General features: G+C 45.1%; 6 protein-coding genes across 6 annotated transcripts; 2 read left to right on the forward strand and 4 right to left on the reverse strand.

The window, feature by feature from the left end:
* Positions 1–1683: 1683 nt before the first annotated feature.
* On the reverse strand, positions 1684–2714 carry F5891DRAFT_889875 (uncharacterized protein; the record flags this gene model as incomplete). The annotated part of the gene is made up of 3 exons (XM_041373271.1): positions 1684–2258; positions 2316–2428; positions 2476–2714. Coding segments are annotated over 3 exons (927 nt in total), but the record flags the coding sequence as incomplete, so codon positions are not given.
* A 625-nt stretch (positions 2715–3339) lies between these two features.
* F5891DRAFT_960688 (uncharacterized protein) lies at positions 3340–3735 on the forward strand (the record flags this gene model as incomplete). Its single annotated transcript, XM_041375758.1, has 1 exon — positions 3340–3735. The coding sequence occupies one exon, from the start codon at positions 3340–3342 to the stop codon at positions 3733–3735; it is 396 nt and encodes a 131-aa protein (XP_041220590.1).
* Positions 3736–5385: 1650 nt separating this feature from the next.
* Positions 5386–5832, reverse strand: F5891DRAFT_960726 (uncharacterized protein; the record flags this gene model as incomplete). Its single annotated transcript, XM_041375761.1, has 1 exon — positions 5386–5832. One exon carries the CDS (start codon positions 5830–5832, stop codon positions 5386–5388), a length of 447 nt encoding a protein of 148 aa, XP_041220591.1.
* A 361-nt stretch (positions 5833–6193) lies between these two features.
* On the reverse strand, positions 6194–6566 carry F5891DRAFT_1194679 (uncharacterized protein; the record flags this gene model as incomplete). Its single annotated transcript, XM_041367987.1, has 2 exons — positions 6194–6354; positions 6419–6566. The coding sequence occupies 2 exons, from the start codon at positions 6564–6566 to the stop codon at positions 6194–6196; spliced, it is 309 nt and encodes a 102-aa protein (XP_041220592.1).
* A 1330-nt stretch (positions 6567–7896) lies between these two features.
* Positions 7897–10970, forward strand: F5891DRAFT_1194680 (uncharacterized protein; the record flags this gene model as incomplete). Its single annotated transcript, XM_041367988.1, has 14 exons — positions 7897–7906; positions 7955–8110; positions 8159–8200; positions 8250–8307; positions 8358–8382; positions 8433–8575; positions 8653–8812; positions 8864–9053; positions 9104–9242; positions 9282–9335; positions 9380–9414; positions 9450–9517; positions 9935–10435; positions 10494–10970. 14 exons carry the CDS (start codon positions 7897–7899, stop codon positions 10968–10970), a joined length of 2058 nt encoding a protein of 685 aa, XP_041220593.1.
* Positions 10971–12109: 1139 nt separating this feature from the next.
* F5891DRAFT_984597 (uncharacterized protein) lies at positions 12110–12913 on the reverse strand (the record flags this gene model as incomplete). The annotated part of the gene is made up of 3 exons (XM_041377479.1): positions 12110–12327; positions 12376–12732; positions 12886–12913. 3 exons carry the CDS (start codon positions 12911–12913, stop codon positions 12110–12112), a joined length of 603 nt encoding a protein of 200 aa, XP_041220594.1.
* Between the last annotated feature and the right edge of the window lie 6309 nt (positions 12914–19222).

Here is a 19222-nt window from a genome sequence, read left to right on the forward strand (position 1 = left end):
TCAGGCTCAGACTCAGAAAGTACACTGTCAAAGAGTTCAGATGACGATACCTCTACTGAAAGCTCTGCTGCCAATATGTCAAGCAGTGATGACTCCGAGTCCGAGTCTGATTGGGATTTGAGTGATGATGCTGATGACAATGCTGAACATGCTAACTCAAGGCTATCACAATATGTCAGGTGCACATACCGGGCCATATATGCTCGTCGTTATGATGCTGCACGCAACAAGCCTATCCCGAAAGCCCCCTCTCAGCTACCACATATCCTCAAAGTCCTTAAAGTCGAACGGCCTGACGAGTTTCGGGAAATCCTGCGGGTCAATCCAGACACATTCGACAAAATCATTGAAAAGATAAAGGACGATACAGTGTTCTTCAATAACTCAAACAACCCACAGCAGCCAGTCGAAGAGCAGTTGGCAATCACCCTCTATAGGTTTGGACACAATGGTAATGCAGCTAGCCAGTCACAGGTCGCACGGTGGGCAGCTGGAGGTCATGGAACTGTCTCGCTAAATACAAAGCGAGTAATGACAGCAATCCTGTGTCGTTCATTTATGGACAAGGCAGTATGTTTTCCTACTCTAGAAGAGAAAGAAGAGGCAAAAACATGGGTCAAAAAGCACTCCTGCAAGGCATGGCATGATGGCTGGTGCCTCGTCGATGGCACACTTATCCCACTGTATGATCGGCCCCATTGGTATGGTGAAAGTTATTTTGATCGAAAGTGCAATTACTCCCTCAACATACAGGTGCGTCGCTAATGTGAATTCAATTTTGAAAATTGTATTCTCACATACTTAGATCGTCTCACTACCCAACCTTCGTATCATTGACTTTAGCTATGGACATACTGGCAGCACTCACGATTCAACAGCATGGGACGACACACATCTTTGTCAGGAGCACGAGACCCTCCTTGACGACAAGGAATTTGTTTGGGCCGATTCTGCATATCCTGTGAGCAACTCGTGTTCACATCTGTCACTGTGCTAACGAAGCAATCAGCTACAGACATGGGTCATAGCGCCCTATAAAAAACCTGAACGAGACCTTCCTGAGAATGATGTGTTCAACAACCATGTCTCAATGATACGGATACGTTCAGAGCATGCCATTGGCTTTCTCAAGGGTCGATTTCACTCACTCAAAGGCCTTCAGGTTCAAATTAAAGACAAGAAGTCTCATCAGTTCGCAACATACTGGGTAGCAGCTTGTATTGGACTGCATGCTTTTGCAATGCAGTGTGAGGCCGACGAACGTGAGAGGAACAACTCTGATGAAGAAGAAGATCCCTTCATAGCTGAAGGGCTTTCTTCAGACTCTGACTCCGACAATGAAAATTTGGTTGCTTATCGAGCGAGGGTCTTGCAGGGTCCAGTCAGTGGTTTACGTTTACGCCAAGCCAGAGCTCGAAGGGACCAGTTGAAAAGACGTCTATTTAGAGCAAAGGAGAGGAGACAAAGACAAAGAGAATCTGATTATGAAATGGAAGGACAATAGAATTTTTATGTTTCGTACGAATTGTATGACTGCTGAGTCTCTGGCAGCTGAGTTGATGGGAAATTGAACGAGCTGGATGAATCACCTGGGTATGACTCAGCATATGAAAGCGGCGGGGAAGCTGATTGGTAGTAGGGAGATCCATGTTGTTGGGTCCTTCCTCCCATATACTGTTGTCTTCTTTCAGCCTTCTCACGTCGTTGTTCTCGTGCATCTGCCAATTTTTCCTTCTCTAACTCAACCTTTGCCAGCTTGATTTTGGCCCGAACGGTATCCTTTTCTGCCTTTGCCTTCGCCAAATCAAGCTCTTTCTGCCTCGTCATTTCCTCAGCCTGTACAAGCTCAACAAATTCATCTTTCTTCGGCTTCTTGACTGTGTTCTTTGGGGCTCGTGTAGCTGGCTTTGATATTCCTGGTTGTGGCCCTGTCTTTGGAGTTGCCAGGCCTTGGTCTCGTGTTTCACTACTCATTGAGGCCTTCCGTTTTAGTGAGTACATTGTGCTCGAGTCGAATGTATTTTTGTTGTCCAGCTCTTCAGTGGCACCTTCAGAAAGGTCTCGAAAATCCTCGTTACCCACTGTGTCAGAATCCCAGTCTTCAATCCCACTGCTTGGTTCAAATTCAGAGCCAGCAGTAATGACAGTCATGTCAAAGCCTGTTGCGCTATTGCCGAGACCGACAGGAACATGGTTTGGGCACTCCGCAATGAGCTCACGCATCTCAAAAAACCAAGGGCACACCTCCTTGATGATTTCTAGAGTCGAGAATTAACCCTAGCACTGGTAGGAAGCTGAATTTTCAAAGTACGTACCCCATTTAGTTGTGAACACATTTTTGACATTCATGTTGATTTCATCTTCACAAGTTATGCCGGCACCCGTCTCACCCATCTCCTCCATGTATTTTCGTGTAATCTCGGACATTCTGCATGGCCATGAGGTAAGTTTGTAAGACCAGGCATCAATTCTCACCTCTTTATTCGGTTTTTTATCTTGTTAGCCCAGGTCTGTTTCTGTTTTGGAGTCACAGCTTGCGAGAATGGTAACTTGTACTCTGCATCTTCTTCGAACAGTATGACACACAGCGCTAAATGGTAGGCTGCTTTTGTCTTTCCACGTGTTCTCGGATTCGCTCCAGGTGAGGGGAATAGGCCTTGTTTGATATCGGGGTCATCTGTGATGGCAGATAGAAGTTTCGCACTGAGTTCTGGTGTCCAGCTGTACTCTGATAAGCACGAGACGGCCGAGGTTGCAAAAAGTCTTAGGTACACACTCGATGTCTGTCTTCTCATCTACCAGGGGTTCACTGTTATCTTCGGACTCACTCATCTTGACCTTTGCTTTTCTTGGGGTCGGTTTGGCCTTTGAAGGCTTCAGGGCTTTGCCAGGGGTAGCTTTTGCATCTTTTTTTGCCATAGCAGACATCGAAGAGATTTGTGAAGGACTGCGACGAGCAGGATGTATAAAATATTTTTGTTTATAATTAATTTATCACTCAAATAAAATACATCTTTTATCAAGGTCGAAACCTGTGATTCAAGAGGTGGAACGCCTCCGGAGGCGTTCCAGCGATTCACCTCTGATTCATGTTTCACACGATTCATCTGTGAAAAAACTTGATGCTGGATTGTCTTTTTGAACCAACACTGAATCGTGGCAAAATCGTCAACTCTGACTCTCCCTATTCACTACACCGGTCATAGAGGTTGTATCATCAGACTTGAGTCACTGCAACAGCATACTACACTGTTCAGGAGACTTGGACAATGTAAGTGCATATGTCATCTATTTAAACATCAACCTATTACTTACATCACACCAAAGTCGACCTCAGCTATGTCCTATGACGACGACGAACCCACTATATCATTTCTCCCACTCCCACTTTCGTTTGACTACATCAATCCAGCCGATTGGCAAACAGTTTACCGGCAAATTCAGGAATGGCTCACCACAGAAGTTGACACAGAATCGTCACTGTGGACGTGGGGACGTGATGCTTTCTGGCTGGCGTTCATCGCCGCCTATCCGTCCTTTCCAATGGGCAAGTGGCCAATGTGGGATCCTCGTATTCCGCTGGAGGGATCGTTCATTGAACACTGGTTAGAATGTTTGAATGATAGCAATACTGAGGAGGTTCTGGTCCAGGATGACGTAGTGAGTCATATTTGGAATGAATTTTGTAAACACGCGGCGCTCTTCTATCCCCTTCCCCTCATTTCCTCGGCTTGATATTGTAGTGAAATTTTTGTTGTCTGTTTTGTTTTGAGCTAGCCATGATGCCTAATGTCGATACATATTAGTATGTTTAGGCCTATGATGCCATCAGTACATACTCTTTGTTGTAATACTTGTATGCAATGTCATAAGCTTTAACTGGAACAGTTTGAACGATCCCTGCATCAAAAACCACTGGAAAGATATATTATTTGAAGCTATGGTGCACAATATCTAGATGCTGCGATCAGAGCCAAAGATCGCGAGCATGTTGATGCGATATGTGCAAGATATCTCATCTCTAAACCTATCACACATAACTCACGCAAAGCTATTCTATATGTAATGCGTGTGATATTTGGATGAACTCTGTGTCATGTACGTGCAATATATGACTGACTTTTACCAGATATCAGAAATATTTCCCTACTGAATACCAGATTTACGACCTTTACAGCATGAATTTATTATTTGTCTACAAAACTCTTATTACAGCCAGGGTTCTAGGAACAAGTCAGGTCCTCTAAATAGTTTTCTCACAATATCGGTCACGGATAAACTGGCAACTGGTGGTGTACCATCATAGTTTATGATCATATGATGGCGACAATATATTTTGTACTATGACAAGTCCAGGAGTACCACTAGAGCACCTCGACCTCCGCGCGAAACAGACGCATACTTGTTAGACGTATCCTGTGCCATCCCTGACTAGCACAGTACAGTCACTCGCCAAGTCGTCAGCCTTAGCTAAGGACTGCTTCTTGAAGGCAAGTAGCAGATCCTACATTCCCTTCAAGTGATTTATCACATCTATCAGGCTCACAGGACGGAGTCGATTTTGCAGAAGAATGGAGAGCCAGGTATTATACTCATGTGTAAGTCTATCGCTCTTCCTTTGCTTCTAGATGATGACGTGCACGTTCATACAGCAAAAGAGTTCCACTGTGACAGGGCGGAGAGGGTACTTTCAACACAGACATTATCATTGCGTCGAGAAGTAATTCGCTCTCAAGTGTGCATGCACATGACCTGTGTTTTATTGTATCACAGATACTGGATGATATGCTCACCACCCTGCACTGATCTCATATTGCAGAAGTGTGGGGGGAATCTGATCGTGAAGATCTCATCATGATCAGGCACAACTTGGACAATACAAACCTGAGTTAGAGAAGTTTGCAATGATTATCTTCCTTTCTTCGATTGAAGGGCTTATATGCGGGCACGACCCAGACAACTTCTAACTGCTAGCTTGCTTCAACACGTATCTGAATGATCATGACACATTTGGTGATGTATCGACTGTGCTCCATGGCTAGTGTGCTTCGTTTTATGTGAGGTGTTACTACTTGGTCTTGGAAGAATTTTCCACTTTCCTCTGTGATATCTCCCCTACCAGTAAGACTCACATCCCTTTCACGCCACTGTAGCTGCGTCGCACTGATAAACTTTGCGACATGTGCATCAGCATACATCCATCTCCTCCTTTATTTATGCATTGCAGTTTGTCTGGACCGTGTTGTGGTCGCGTTCAAATATTGGAACAATATTATTCGTTATTCCTTCACAACCATGCAACACGGCCGACTTTATCCTGAATCGCGCTTGCATCTCTGATAATCGGAAGTCCATAGTCATGATCGTGACATAAGTAAAAGGAAACTACAAGTGTGGAATAAACTCAGTCCAAGCTACTGTGCGGTATATGCCAGGAGGTAACGATCCAAAACTCATCAATATAAGTACAATCAGTGTAACGCGTGCAACAATATATACGAAAAGGCTAGCGAGTAAAGCTGATTGTGCAATATCATTGCGAAGATCATCCAAATCATGCAGCCAATGGATATAGCTAGCCAACAAGACAATAGATACTGGTATGGATACTATCACAAGGGAAGCCGCACACCATAGTATTTTCTCTGTGTGCCCCTGAAACAAAGCATTCCAGCCCAGACAGTGCAGACCTCCAAACACTGTCCCACTGAAACATCCAATGGTAAATATAATGATGTGATGACGGTATGTACTGTCACTATCATAGCCACCCAGAGACGGAACTCGATGTGAATGGACAGCACAGAAGGAAGTAAATGGGCCACCGCCCATTAGACTGATCCAGGGATAAATGCAAGTGGTAAGAGTATTACTTTGATGGAAGAATTTATGTACTTTTCTAAGATGTGGGCGAATTAGAACAATTTCAAGCAATAATATTGACGACATACTTGTAGGTTGAATGGCTCGGTGGAGAGGTAGTTGCTTTCCAATAAACAGCATAAGAACGTCCTACATCCTTGGGCTTCTTCCACCAAAAGCCATAGGCAATGCAGGTCAAGGCAGCTACAGCAAGGGAGTCGAGCTCGAGCAGAGTCATCGGAAGGTTTTGAACGTAACGGGCGACAAGTTGGATGACGAACCACATCAGCTGAAGGATGACAACACCTTTGGATAATGTGTCGCCCTTGCTTCAATCTTCTATGTCTGCCTCCATGATGATGGGCATTTCCACAGAGCCCTCACGAACAAAGCACTTAAGCTCATTGGGTGTAAGAGTAACTCGCAGCTTGTCATCGAAGTAGAGCATGAATCCACCCATCCACGCGAAAAAACCATGCGTCGTTGTCCACTCTGTGAGACATTCGTTGAACGAAATTAGTTATCATACTGGAGGACCAAGCAGGTAGTAACTGACCTCCAAAAGCACAATTTGTAAGATGCAGAGCCCTCAGATGCGGGCTGTTTGTTCTATCCGATGCTGGAATCTCACTAAGCAATGTAGCTCTACTCTCTCCAATATCTGCAGTCGCTGTGGGTCTGGTGAAGTTGTGCACCAAAGGCATCATTGAAGTCCTTTACGGTGTCACGAGCAGCTAAATACTGTATAGTAGCCCAGGTAATCATAAGTTCTGGAGCGATTAATGCTATCATCATGAAGCCTAGGTGACGAGAGAAAACAATGAACTTCCTTTCGTCCACACCTGGGATATTTGGGTGAATTGCAGTCCATGTGCATGCAAATAGAGTCGCAGCGCAACTCCAGATGATGTCCCACAAGGATCTGGTGTTACTGTAGGATGAAGGGTCACTGACATTGAGTGTATTGAGGCTGGTGCCATTAATGTTCGGCAGTGAGGAGCAAACAAACGGGAAGTGTAACAGAAATAGAATAGCCAAGGGTAAGAGGGTCATGATGAAGTTGAGATTGTATGTCTGCTCAATCAGCTGCTCTCTTTAAGAGCGCAGTCGCACATACAGCAAGTCGACTAATCAGGACTATTAGTAAGTCCTCAAGGCTTCAAGAATCAAGACCTCATGCCTCGAGGTTACCATACCCTAGACTAGTGACCAGCCTGTCTATGAGGTAAACCATCGATAGACATCCATGCAGATAGTACACGTTTATCACATGTGGAAAGGTTGCACAATGTTCAATGAAGTTCTCCATGGACCGATGATGGATGATGATGGGCATTAAGCCGGAGAAACATTTCGAATGAGGAAACTCACAGTCACAGCACAGGCTTACATCAGCCTTTCCGAAAGGGAATAGGCACGTGAAAAATTGTTGGAAGTTTTTGTACGGCATTTTAATCCATTAAAATGGCCTAACGACAACAGTCAGCATTTTATTGATTGTCGCACACATTTTGATGAATATTATAATGTGCATTTTTATGGTGTTCGCCTAGTTGTAATATACATTTTAATGGGTAGCTCCCCTGTCTTAATGCTTATTTTGATAATATCCACATTATTTTGATTCACATCTTACAATCAGCGAAGAGGGATGCTCGAGATTGTATCACCGAGCTTGAGCAGGTTCAAGGAGTATAACAACCAAGATCATCGACAACCTGACTTTCTGGATCCTCTACTTCGCACCATTGAAGCGAGTGAATCCCTATGAATTGACTGAGTTGAAGAATGTTAAACACTTCCCTGAAAACAAATGGAGGTGCACCTGGGTCGATATGAGTAGATGCTAGAGAGGAACTTTGGGATGATAGCTATACACTCTGTCTTGGTCTGATACTAATCTTCATGCCGTTTGAAGCATATTTCAGAGCCTTACTTTAGTTCCTCATTTCAACATCAAAACTAGGATCTGATCCTTGTGTCTATAATACCCAGGGACGATCGCTGCAGCAAACGCGGTAGTATTTTCTCTCTATGTTTCATGGTATGTCCTCCAGTAGAGCAGGCTTGACCATTCTCACTTATCTTGAAGGCACAGGAGCAGCACATGCTGCTCGTTCTTTCCATGATGCAACCTCAAGCCCCTACACTCGAAGTGAAGCGTTTACGGACCCGAGACGGAAGCAGACAATCATTAGTCTTTTGGATGTCCCAAGCGAGCTTAGCAACCAGGCATCTTCAGACAATGGTCAGTCGTCCCCGCTGGCCATGATACACTGTTAATTGACTATTTTAGATGCCAACCTTCCTTCTAACTTCGAAGATGACCGAGACGTCCGTGAGTGGTCGTCAGCGCATCGCTCAATCTTGGCCTGAGTTGTTTTCAGCTACTGTGGATGAAAAACTCCAAGTTGCAGGGTCAGAATTGTTTAATAAATTCGAGAGGTAAGACCCACATTGTTGTTCTGTCTCCTTGCACTGACTAGTCGGCACAGGCGAATGGATAATCTTGACAAAGAGGTATGAACAGATGCAGCTCTCATGCTTTTTAGTGCTCACCTCCCATGTAGCTCCGGAACTTTGCTAACACTGCCTGCCAACTTGGCAGTTCTGTTGGAATATTGTCCTCTGCTTTTCGACTATGGGAATGCCTCACAAAATTATTGTTTCTATTTCGCGAGATCACAGCTACACTATTCCCTCAGAAAATTTCGTGCCAACCTCGGGAAACATTGGTTAACCCTAACTTGATGGATTGACGATGTACATGGACAAACAACCCCCACTCAGGCCCATACATGATGATGGTCTTGATCCCGAAAGTTTTCCTGGTCAATTTGCTAGTTTCGCAGAAGATGTCATGACGCTCCTGAACTGCTTGAATGAGTTTCCGGAGTTTACAGATGAGGGAGTCAATACATCAATGCATGCTTTCGAAGTCGATCTCAAGGTGAACTCTTTGGTGTGTTACATTATTCTCCGTTAACCGTATTTTTTTTAGTATTGGGCCTTGTGTCTTCAGGAGTACAAAGGTAACATGTCTGCATGGGCTTGCATTGGACAATCTTCTCAACTAGTTTCAGGTCAATTTTGGTATCCAGCAGTGCAGCGCTATATCCACGATTTGACATCGGAAATTGGGGAGCACATCAATAACATCACAATCAATCTGTCGATGTTTATTGAAATCGGTATACATACAATCCATCCTTAGCACTTCCAAACTTATGTTCTCCTCCAGGTGTACCAACGATTAGGTTTGCCCAGCAGCATGCAGCAGCAAACCTGCTAAACCTGTCGACAGTCGCGACATTCTTCTCAGCTGTGACAGCAATGACCTTACAATTCTCATACCAGTTGACGGATGGAGTGCTGGAGAAGTCTGTTAATGCATTCTAGTTCTCCTCATTGGTTTTCAGTATAGCAGCCGCAGTGAACCGTCTCCTCGGTCTCACCTGGAAGCAAGCCATGTAGTAAGTCTATCATTCATCCTACCTGTACTCATGTCTAATGACAGTCGTTCAGTTGTTCTCCAGGACATAGGGTACCTTGGTGGGTATTGATATGGATTAAGTGATCGCCTTTAGTCTTTCTCGTCATGCCTGTGGCATGCTTTTCTGCGGGCTTGATGCTTTTCACATACGCTACAGATCAGGTATGGGGTCTTTTTCTACTGATGGATGCGTGTCTAAGATGTCATATTTTGGTCAGGGTTTTGTTACGTCCACAATCACCACTGTTTTTACAGTAAGATAGGTGTCACTCTTATCCAGCACCGCTTACATCAGCAAATTGAGAGCCTCGCCGTTGCTCAAATTATGGGCACATATATTTATTTCTGATGTTATTGGATCCTAGGAAATATTTAACAGCAGTATAGTTTGAACTGCCAGGAAGCAGAAATAAAAAATATTCAAAACTGAATGAGATTTTCATTGTCCAATTTTTTTTGTTCTATTAAGTCAGAAAGTGGTTTACAAGGCCATGAGATGCCAGGGAATAATTTTGAAGTTCTTGACTCACCAACATTTGGCCGCTTATATAATACATCACGTGATGTGTGCCTGGGCAGGACGAGGAGGAGAAGGCAGCAAAAATCAGTGATATTACCCACAAAAAGCATCTCGCAATGGGTGCAACATCTAAAGCTAATAAGGCTCGTCTCAGGAATATTCAGTCTGCACTTTCCAGGTCCCACAAAACCACAATTGAAGATGTCTCTGACTCTGAGGAGGAGTCGGACTCGAGCTGCAGTGATTCTGAGGATGATATAGGGTTCAGTGTGGAAGAAGGGGAAAATGTAAATGATGAAGCCGCACTTCTCACATTCTCAGAAATCCTCTTTCGAGCACAGGATACTGCTGTCAAAGGAGAAAGACAGAGGTCAAAAGATACCAGGAGGCCAAAGCATTACTCCGGAAACTCAACTCGGACCCTACGACATCATGCTCTGGAAAGGAAAAGGATTGCAGAAACAAATCAGGCTTTTATCAGCAGCTGGATTAAAAAGAAGCCAGAAGTGGTGGGTGTCCAAGTCAAAGACATTGTTACAGAATCTCCATTTGATCATGAGGTGAGTTCTGATGTCATGGTTCATTGTTGTCGTGCATGAGTAAATCATTTAAAAATAGCCAGACCCTGTTCAAGAGGAAGAAGAAGAATCTTCTGAATCAGAATCAGATTCATTCATGGGAAAGAACCCATCTCAATTGTCACCTGTTGAAATATTATCCAGCAAAAAGGATGAACAAATTCAGAAAATGCTGGAAGACATACGGAATGGACAGCCACCCTGCGATGACAGTCCAGAGACCTTCACAGATTCAGTTCTCAATGCTATGGATTACAAAGACTTCCCTGCTTTACGTCGTGCCCGCGCGAAAATTGCAGTAAGCAGCAAAGACAAGAAGCTTGATGTGGTTTTCCGCTCTCATATCACAGCAATGCTTGGTGCTTTGAACCTCTACCTTGATCCAGAGCTGTCATATGGTTGGCGTGAAGCATCCCTCGTGGCATCGAAATCACTAGGCCAAGGTATCAATCATGCACGCAACATACGGACCTGGATTCATCAGTTTCTCTGTAATGAGAAGCTCCCGCTCCATTGATATGGTCAATACCACTCATCAATTCTTGAGGATGAAGATTTTGCACAAGATATTCAACTTCACCTGTCTGAAGTTCAGCCAGGCCATACTGTAAGAATGATACATTAAATGCCTACAATTATAGATGAAATGGGATACAATAATTCCTCTAGTCCATAGATACCTATGATTGTAGGGCTAATATATCAATGGAGGATCCTTTCAGGACACTCCCATAATAATCTCACACTCCTAATTTTCGCATTTTTGGCCAAGTACTGTGGGAATGTCCCCACAACACTTAAAAATAGATTGCTTCTCCACATTTTCGCATTTTTAGCCACCCCACTACACCTAAAACATCACCCATTTGGGAATCTCCACAATATCAATTATTCCCACACCCTCCCCACCTCACTGCAGCTTCACCACCACACCACAATAGGTCCCCTCTTGTATCTAAGTAGTAGTTTGGAATATATATGTACAATATAATGTAATAGACCGCTTTTTTTTGCTTATTTGTGTCCCTGCTCCTCCTCTAGGTACCATTTAACATATGTCAGGGTAAAGAACACTTTCGCACTTTTGCCCCTTTGGTGGGGAAGTGTTCTATGATATTCAGAACATGTTTATGAGTATATATGAGTAGATTCCCATCTTTATTTGACCCCCTGAAGCGTCCTACATCAATAGATATAGCACATATGCAAGAAAACACAGAATATGTTCCCATTTAATTATTTCTAAATGGACAGACTTGGAAAAATTATTCCTAGCATCTATTCAACAATATGAACAATGTATCAGGAGCCCAGGACCATAGGATAATTCCCTGTGGCATGGTGTGCCCCCCCTCTCCTGATGGTTTACCCCCTGTGAAATTTTTTCCTGTAGGACCGGACCTTAATTGAGGTGAGGGGACCATTTCTATGTATATTTGGAATAGATCTATTATATAGCTGGCCCAGGACACACATAGGATCCTGCTACAAGAACAAAAACATAGAAAATCCCACTTTTGACATTTGTCATGTTTTTTTGGTATCTTACTCTTGCATAAATATTCCAGTCTGTTCATATATCATTAGTATAGCATATCCACTTGCTGTTTATGACAAGGATCAGCTCAAAAATGAGCAACATTGATGGCCGAAATCTTACGCGCAGCTCTTGCATTTCCGATGCTTCTTGACCTTCCCGTTTGCTCCTGTCTGCTCGAATGCTGGTCCGAAAAACTGTTCAATATCAGCCGTTCTACCTTCACATGTCGATGATGCATCAACAATCGATTGGACGTCAACATCGATGGGGATACCATCTTTGTCAACATCTTTGTCAATGTCCGCTTCCTCAATGCGTTTCTTTTTTGCTGATGCTTTAAATTAATAAGAATGTTCAGTTAGAAGTAGGTTGTAGCACTCACACTTCGGATTAATATATGCACTTTCCCGCATCTCCACGTCATCGTCGTCCTCATCGTCCTCAAAAATCTCCTCTAAGTCAACACGAACTCTTTTCGTCTGGTTGGGGACATGTGAAGTTGGTGGTGTAGCGGCAGTCTTAGATGTGGTGGAAGTTGGTTGCTGTGAAGGGCCTGCCACAGATGACAGTTCGGTACCTTCTGCTTGTTTGGTGCATCGTGCAGCTTCAGCAATATGAAAGTCGTTGACAGCCTTTTTCTGGAAGGAAAGAGTTGCCGGTTCCGCTGAATGAAGGAGTGCTGCAGTAGGTTTGGTTTTGCGGACTGGACGTACAGCAACACGAGTTTCGCCCTCGTCATCTGAGATAATAGTGGGTGGCATAGGGTCAGTTCAACAAGGGGAAGACGACTCGGAGTATCTCACCTCATATGTATATTGCTGGTCTTTTTGTGGCTAGTTCAGTCATTTTGGATGATCAGATGCCTGATATTGCAGAGAGCACAGAGACATACCATGTTCCTGGAAGTATATTTGAAACATTGATGAGTTTGAGACACCTAAGCACACATGTTGGGAGCAAGATTGAAGCCGGGAGAACATTGTGCCAGATGCTGGAACCAATTTTGGCTTGAATACACATTCTATTTTTTTGGTAAACATCTTACCAAAAAGTGTGCAAAGCCGTGGCCCAAGCCAGTGGCCCCTGGCTTTTCAGAACCATAAGCCAGGCCAAAGTCGTGGCCTGACCAAAGCTTTGGCCTGGCTGGGCCTGGCCTATATAGGCCTGGCTTCGGCTGGCCCACGGCCTGAGGCCTGGCTGTGCACATCACTAATTCCCACAGTAGGTGGCCAAAAATGCGAAAATTAGGAGTGTGAGATTATTATGGGAGTGTCCTGAAAGGATCCTCCATTGATATATCAGCCCTACAATCATAGGTATCTATGGACTTGAGTAATTATTGTATCTGGCTTGCCCTGTAATTGTAAGAAGTGATACATCAGACCTACAGGTACAGGTGGTTCAGCAATGGGAGGGCCACATCCGAGCACAAGATATTGTGGACTATGTTGCCACACCAAAAGTGCAGGAGAGACTTGGTGCCAAGGCCAAGGTAATATCAAAGCGGACAGCACAGCGGTGGCTGTGCAAACTTGATTGGCGTTACGGACGAAAGCGGAATGGCATGTACATTGATGGGCATGAACGTCCTGATGTTGTTAAGTATCGCAATCAGTTCATTCAATGATGGCAGGAGTACGAGAAGAGAATGTTCATCTATGATAATGATGGCAAGATTCAGTACACACCAAAGGGCTTCCCTGTCGCTCAAGCTGGCCGATTTCGTCTCATTCTCATAACACATGACGAATCAACATTTTATGCCAACAACTGTTGCAAAACAGGGTGGTCTCACTCAAGTGAGAAGGCCACTCCTCAACCCAAGGGCGAGGGACCATCATTAATGATTTCAGATATGTTAACATCTGAATGGGGCCGTTTGTGGCATGGTGATGAGTGAGTATTGCAATTCACAGCATTGCATGAATTAATGCTGACTGCGTACAAATTAGTGAGGCGCGGGTTATTTTCAAGGCGGGAAAAAATCGTGATGGGTACTTTTCCGCAGTAGATCTGCTCAAGCAAGTGGAGCACTCCATTGATATCTTTGACACCAAAACCAATGGGTTTGCGACAGGCTTGTTCATGTTCAACAATGCACCAAGTCACCAAAAACGAGCACCAGATGCCTTGTCAGCTCGGAAAATGCCAAAAAGACCTCACCAGAACTGGACGCACCACAAAGATGGGCCATGCATGCTGAACGGCACATTCAACAATCAATCACAGGATTTTTATTATAGCGACAATCACCCAACTATGCCTGGCTGGTTCAAAGGCATGGAAACAATCATTCGAGAGCGGAATCTCTGGCCCGCAGCTGGACTCAATGCACAGTGTGAGGGATTCAAGTGCGAGCTTGACCGCACAGACTGTTGTTGCCGGCGACTATTGTTTTCCCAACCAGATTTCACTTCACAAAAATCTCACCTCGAAGAATACATCACTTCCCGCGGCCATATTTGCGATTTCTATCTAAAATTTCATTGCGAACTAAATTTTATTGAACAATACTGGGGCGTGGCAAAATTTCGATACCGAACGAGTCAGCGCACATGCGATATGGATGCAATGGAGAAAAATGACATTGACTGCCTTGATGATGTACCATTACTTCAAATTCAAAGGTATTTATTTTCACTGGCCATTGTATTATGTGCACTATTGATGATGTACACAACGCAGATATGCGAATCGATCCACACGCTTCATTTCTGCATATGTGCAAGGTCTTACTGGTGGTGAGGCAGCTTGGGCTAACCATCAGTACCATGGACATCGCACTCTACCTCCCTCCATGATTCTCGAGGTTAAGGAGACACTTAGAAAGGCTTAATGCACTAGAATATAGTGTTACTGCATGTAGCATGTACTAATCACTCGTCACTCGTCACTAATCCTTCTTGCGGCAGTCTCAACTTTTGAAAATTTTCAAGTTGAAGGTTTGGCCGCGTTTAGGGTTAGGGTTATGATTATGTAAGATGTGTTGGAAAAGAGTGACGCCTATCTTAAGTCTATTAATGGTTCTCAAAGTCGAACCTTGAAAAGAATTAATAGCGAATTCGGATGCTGCCGATACGGCAGGTTTTGAACTCCAACCTGCCCTGCCGGCGTGCTCGATGTCATTGCTGCTGGTGTCAACGCTGCCAAAGCTCTAATCTGATTCTTAATCGCTGTCAGTAGGAACACCCTGGATCATGTCAAGATCCAATCAAAGAGGTCGGACCAATACATCCACTGGTACGGACACCTCAAAGAAGTGTACTATCCATTGGGAGGGGGTCCATAGCGCTCGTACTGAACGCCTACTTACCTGGTGCAAGGAAAATGAAGACGCACACATCAAGCTCTTCTCCGATTCTGCAAAGGATGCCAAGGAGCAAGGTCGGAAGAAGAAGCAGAGTGGTACTTCGAGAGATGTTGTCTATTCACAGGTCGCACAAGCTGTATTTTCGAACGACGAGGATCTGGAGGTTCAACGACTCTTCAAGGAGGATCCCAAGGCATTCATAAAACCAGTTTCAACCCGTTTCGGCACGTAAGTATCTAGTTCCTGCGTCATCCGTCTTCCCACTGGAATCACTGATAAGCTGTTTCAGACTGAGAAAAAAATACAACGAATTCAACAAGGAACTCAAGCAGTCGGGAGCAGGAAAGACATATGCAGAGCTACAAGAAGATCCAAAGATGAAGTCTTTGATCGGTAAGTTTCAGCCGCTGTTGATCTGCACCTGTCCTAACCATGTCTCCATCAGATACAAAGCTCGAAAAATTTCCCTGGTGGCCTGAGCTTCATGGCTGGTGGCGGACAAATCCAGCCTTCAATCACGCCTTCTCTACTGCGGACGCAGGGCAAGATTTTGCATCTGCTGCGCTGGAACATTTCAATCTTTCCAAGCACCCAAAACCATTGGCTACAGTCGACGATGATGCTCGCACGGATGATGATCCTGAAGATGGAGAAATAGTTGAGGTCGGTACTCGCAGTGTGGATGATGGTGCCATTGTAGATGTGACAGATGATATGCTGGTCGACCAGCCCCCCCGCATAGAATCACAATCCTCCTCGTCACCGCTGATACCTTTGGACTGTGGTCCTAGCAATACACCTGACTCGTTCTCGCTGCATCCATTGCCACCCTGGTACCAACGACCTCAGCTCCCTCCCATCTCAACTTCTGATGCACCTGGAGTGGTATCATTGAATTCTCCTGAGCGCTCACCAGTACGCAATCGAAGTGCCCCCGATAATCCACTGTCTGTTTTTTCCGATTTCAAAGACTCTTCACCTAGCTGTCAGTCTACACCTATCGACTCAGAAGACTCGGATATTGGTGCCAGCCAAGCACTGCGGTCTCTCCGTGTCAGCTCACTTAAAGGAAGTCGTGAAAGTTCACCTTCTCTTGCCGCAAAACAGTCTCATCCACCTACTCGAAGTGCATCACCTCAGTTTAGTCGTCCCCCCTCTTCATCACGCAAACGCCCTGGCAGCAGTGCCCTTGACCAGACCTCTGCCGCTGCAGAAAAAATGTCCCAAACGGCAGACTCTCTAATGAAGCACCTCGACAGCAAACGTGAGGGTCGTGCCGAGCACGAAAGCTATAAACGTATGAAACTTCAGGGCGACATTTGGGCTCGTGATCTCAAGGCCCGCAGTGCTCGTGATGAGCGGGAGCATGCAATGCGTCTTGCGGAACAAGACCATCTCCACCAGCAGGAGAGGATGACTCAACAAATTGAGTTTGCAAGACTCGAGCTTGAGCTATCTCGTGCACGTCGAGAAGAGGAGGAGGCTCGGATTCGTCGTATTGCCATGGAGCGTGGTTTTGAATCAAACTGAAGTAGGTCTATATTACCACTCGTTTTTAGGACTTGGAAATGCATACCATCTTGTACTCGATCTCAAGCGTGACTACACACAGCAAACGCTACAGGTTTGGGATAAGCGCTTTGAGTTCGCCGAGCTCAAGTGCAAATTTCCCTCGTTGGGTACTAAGGAGGACGAGGAGCTTCTACTTGACAAAGGTTATGTATGTACTAAAGAGGACGAAGAGCTTCTACTTGACAGAGCAACCGCGTCTTTAACGCGTTGCGAAAATCCTGCCCTGCAGTTCCAATGTAGGTCTGATCACCTACCGCACCACCCTCTTGCTGATCATCCTCTCCTGCGTCACCATCAGCTCGCCTCAACCTCCGAGTTTGCTGATAGAAACAGACATTCGTGTCCTCATGGTTGGATTTTTCCTCGATTTCAATGATTAGATTGTGCAGAATGAAGCACGAACGGATCCACATGTTTGCGTAGTCGAGGTCCTTCTGACTTTGGATTGGGATGCAAAGCTCCCGCAGTGATTGGAACCGGCCCTTGATAGAGCCAAAAAAATGTTCTGAACGAACACGGACCTAGATGTTGGGTAAGGACTATGAATGTATATTGCCATTCCTACTCACTGTCGATAGGTTATAGTTGAACGTCTTTTGGTCCGGGGTCAAACACCCTCCCGGTGGCTGTTTATATGGTGGCACACACCAGGTTCGTGCAGCATATGCTGAGTCCGCCCACAACCACTCTCCTGCACCGAAAAACGACTCGGGATCCCGGGAAACTCTTGTCCGCGCAAATACGTTTGAGTCGTGGAGACTTCCAGGTACACCGATGACATAGTCCATGATACGAAGGTTGTGAGGGAATATAATGACCTTTTTTGATTGTAAGTCGCTGTGCTGCACATCGAACTGACACTTACCTGCGCTGTTAGAGAATAATCTGAATTTTTGTCGAAGAAACCCTCCCCGTGCCAACCTGGCTTCTCGTGTAAGGGAGACGGAGTCCCATCAACACAAAGGAAGCCTCCACGCCATTCATGACACGTCCTACTTTCCACGTAAGTTTTCGCCCGCTCTCGCTCAATTTGATCCTCGTGATCAAGTGAATCAAAATGAATGGCCCGGTCGTGAAGTTGCAGGATCGCAATCATCACACGTTTATAGCAATTGTAGACGGTCCCCACGGACACGCCAGCCCAGTCGGATATGTCTTCGGTGGTTGCGGCATTGCCATAATGGCCAGCGCCATTGAGAAACATGGCGAGCTGTATTGGGACGGGGAGTTGGGGGTTATTTGAATTATTGTAGAAGATGGCGTGTCCTTCAATCAACTTTGTAAGTTCTTCAAACACATCCGCATCAACACGGAACTTGCGACGGAATTTTTCAGGTGAGAATAGAGCCCACTCCTTCAGCAGGTGTAGCTGAGGCGCGCGACTCAGAGATGGACGGAAATCAAGGACCCGACATTTCTCCACCTCGTCGTGGAGTGCAGTGATTGCATCGGTAAACTGAGTAAAGACTTGTTCGCACATATCTGGGATGTCACGCGATAGGAACTCAGAGTATGCAGTTGAGAGTGACGTCAGAGAGTTGTCTGACAAGGCAGAGGTAATCGACAACGTAGGGGACACTGGGGATACTGGCCATGTTGGTGATGCGGTCCGTATACTAACATCCGAGCCACTACGGCCATTGGCAGCGCCATCAGATTCCTTATCAGAGTCTTCATTGTCGTCTTCATCTAATAGTTGATCTACCATAAACTCAATTAGTTCCATATAACGTGCAATGGTGAGATCATTGCTCGTTTTTTTGAGACTATGAAGCAGCTTCTTTCGATCAGATTCTTGGGGCATACTAGATGGAGTTGCAGAACGCTATAGCAGGTGCCAGGAGATGATGGTCACAGTACAACGTTTAGGGTTTATTTGTCAGCGTCGGAGCGTCAATAATACCGGCAACTCGCAAATCTTTGACCTTTCAAAATTCTACGAAGTTAACTTTGAGAACCACTATTGATAGTTCTGCGCTTCCGAATTGCGTGCTTACTTTTTCCCAGGCTGTCACTTCCTTCGGCCTGGCTGCCGTCTCCGCTTGGTTCGCCTCAGAACGCTGGATATTCGTTCAGCATCGCGGTCATGTATGGCTGGAGGATGTGATAAATGAAACAACCCACCGCATGCTCCTCCTTTCTGCTGTTGTGGAAGTGCGAAAGATCATCCATTACTGCAATCAACGCATCTTGGCGATCCGCGGCTTGATCATCAGTGAACCGGTGAAGAAAGTAGAAAGCCATATATCACAATATATAGTACACAATCGCACACATCAGCATAATTCTGCCATCGGTCATTACATTATCATGTTTGACCTTGTAGAGGAAAGAAGCGTTTTTCATT

Source organism: Suillus fuscotomentosus (genome assembly GCF_016647785.1).
Source record: "Suillus fuscotomentosus strain FC203 chromosome Unknown F5891scaffold_72, whole genome shotgun sequence".
NCBI classification, from domain to species: domain Eukaryota; kingdom Fungi; phylum Basidiomycota; class Agaricomycetes; order Boletales; family Suillaceae; genus Suillus; species Suillus fuscotomentosus.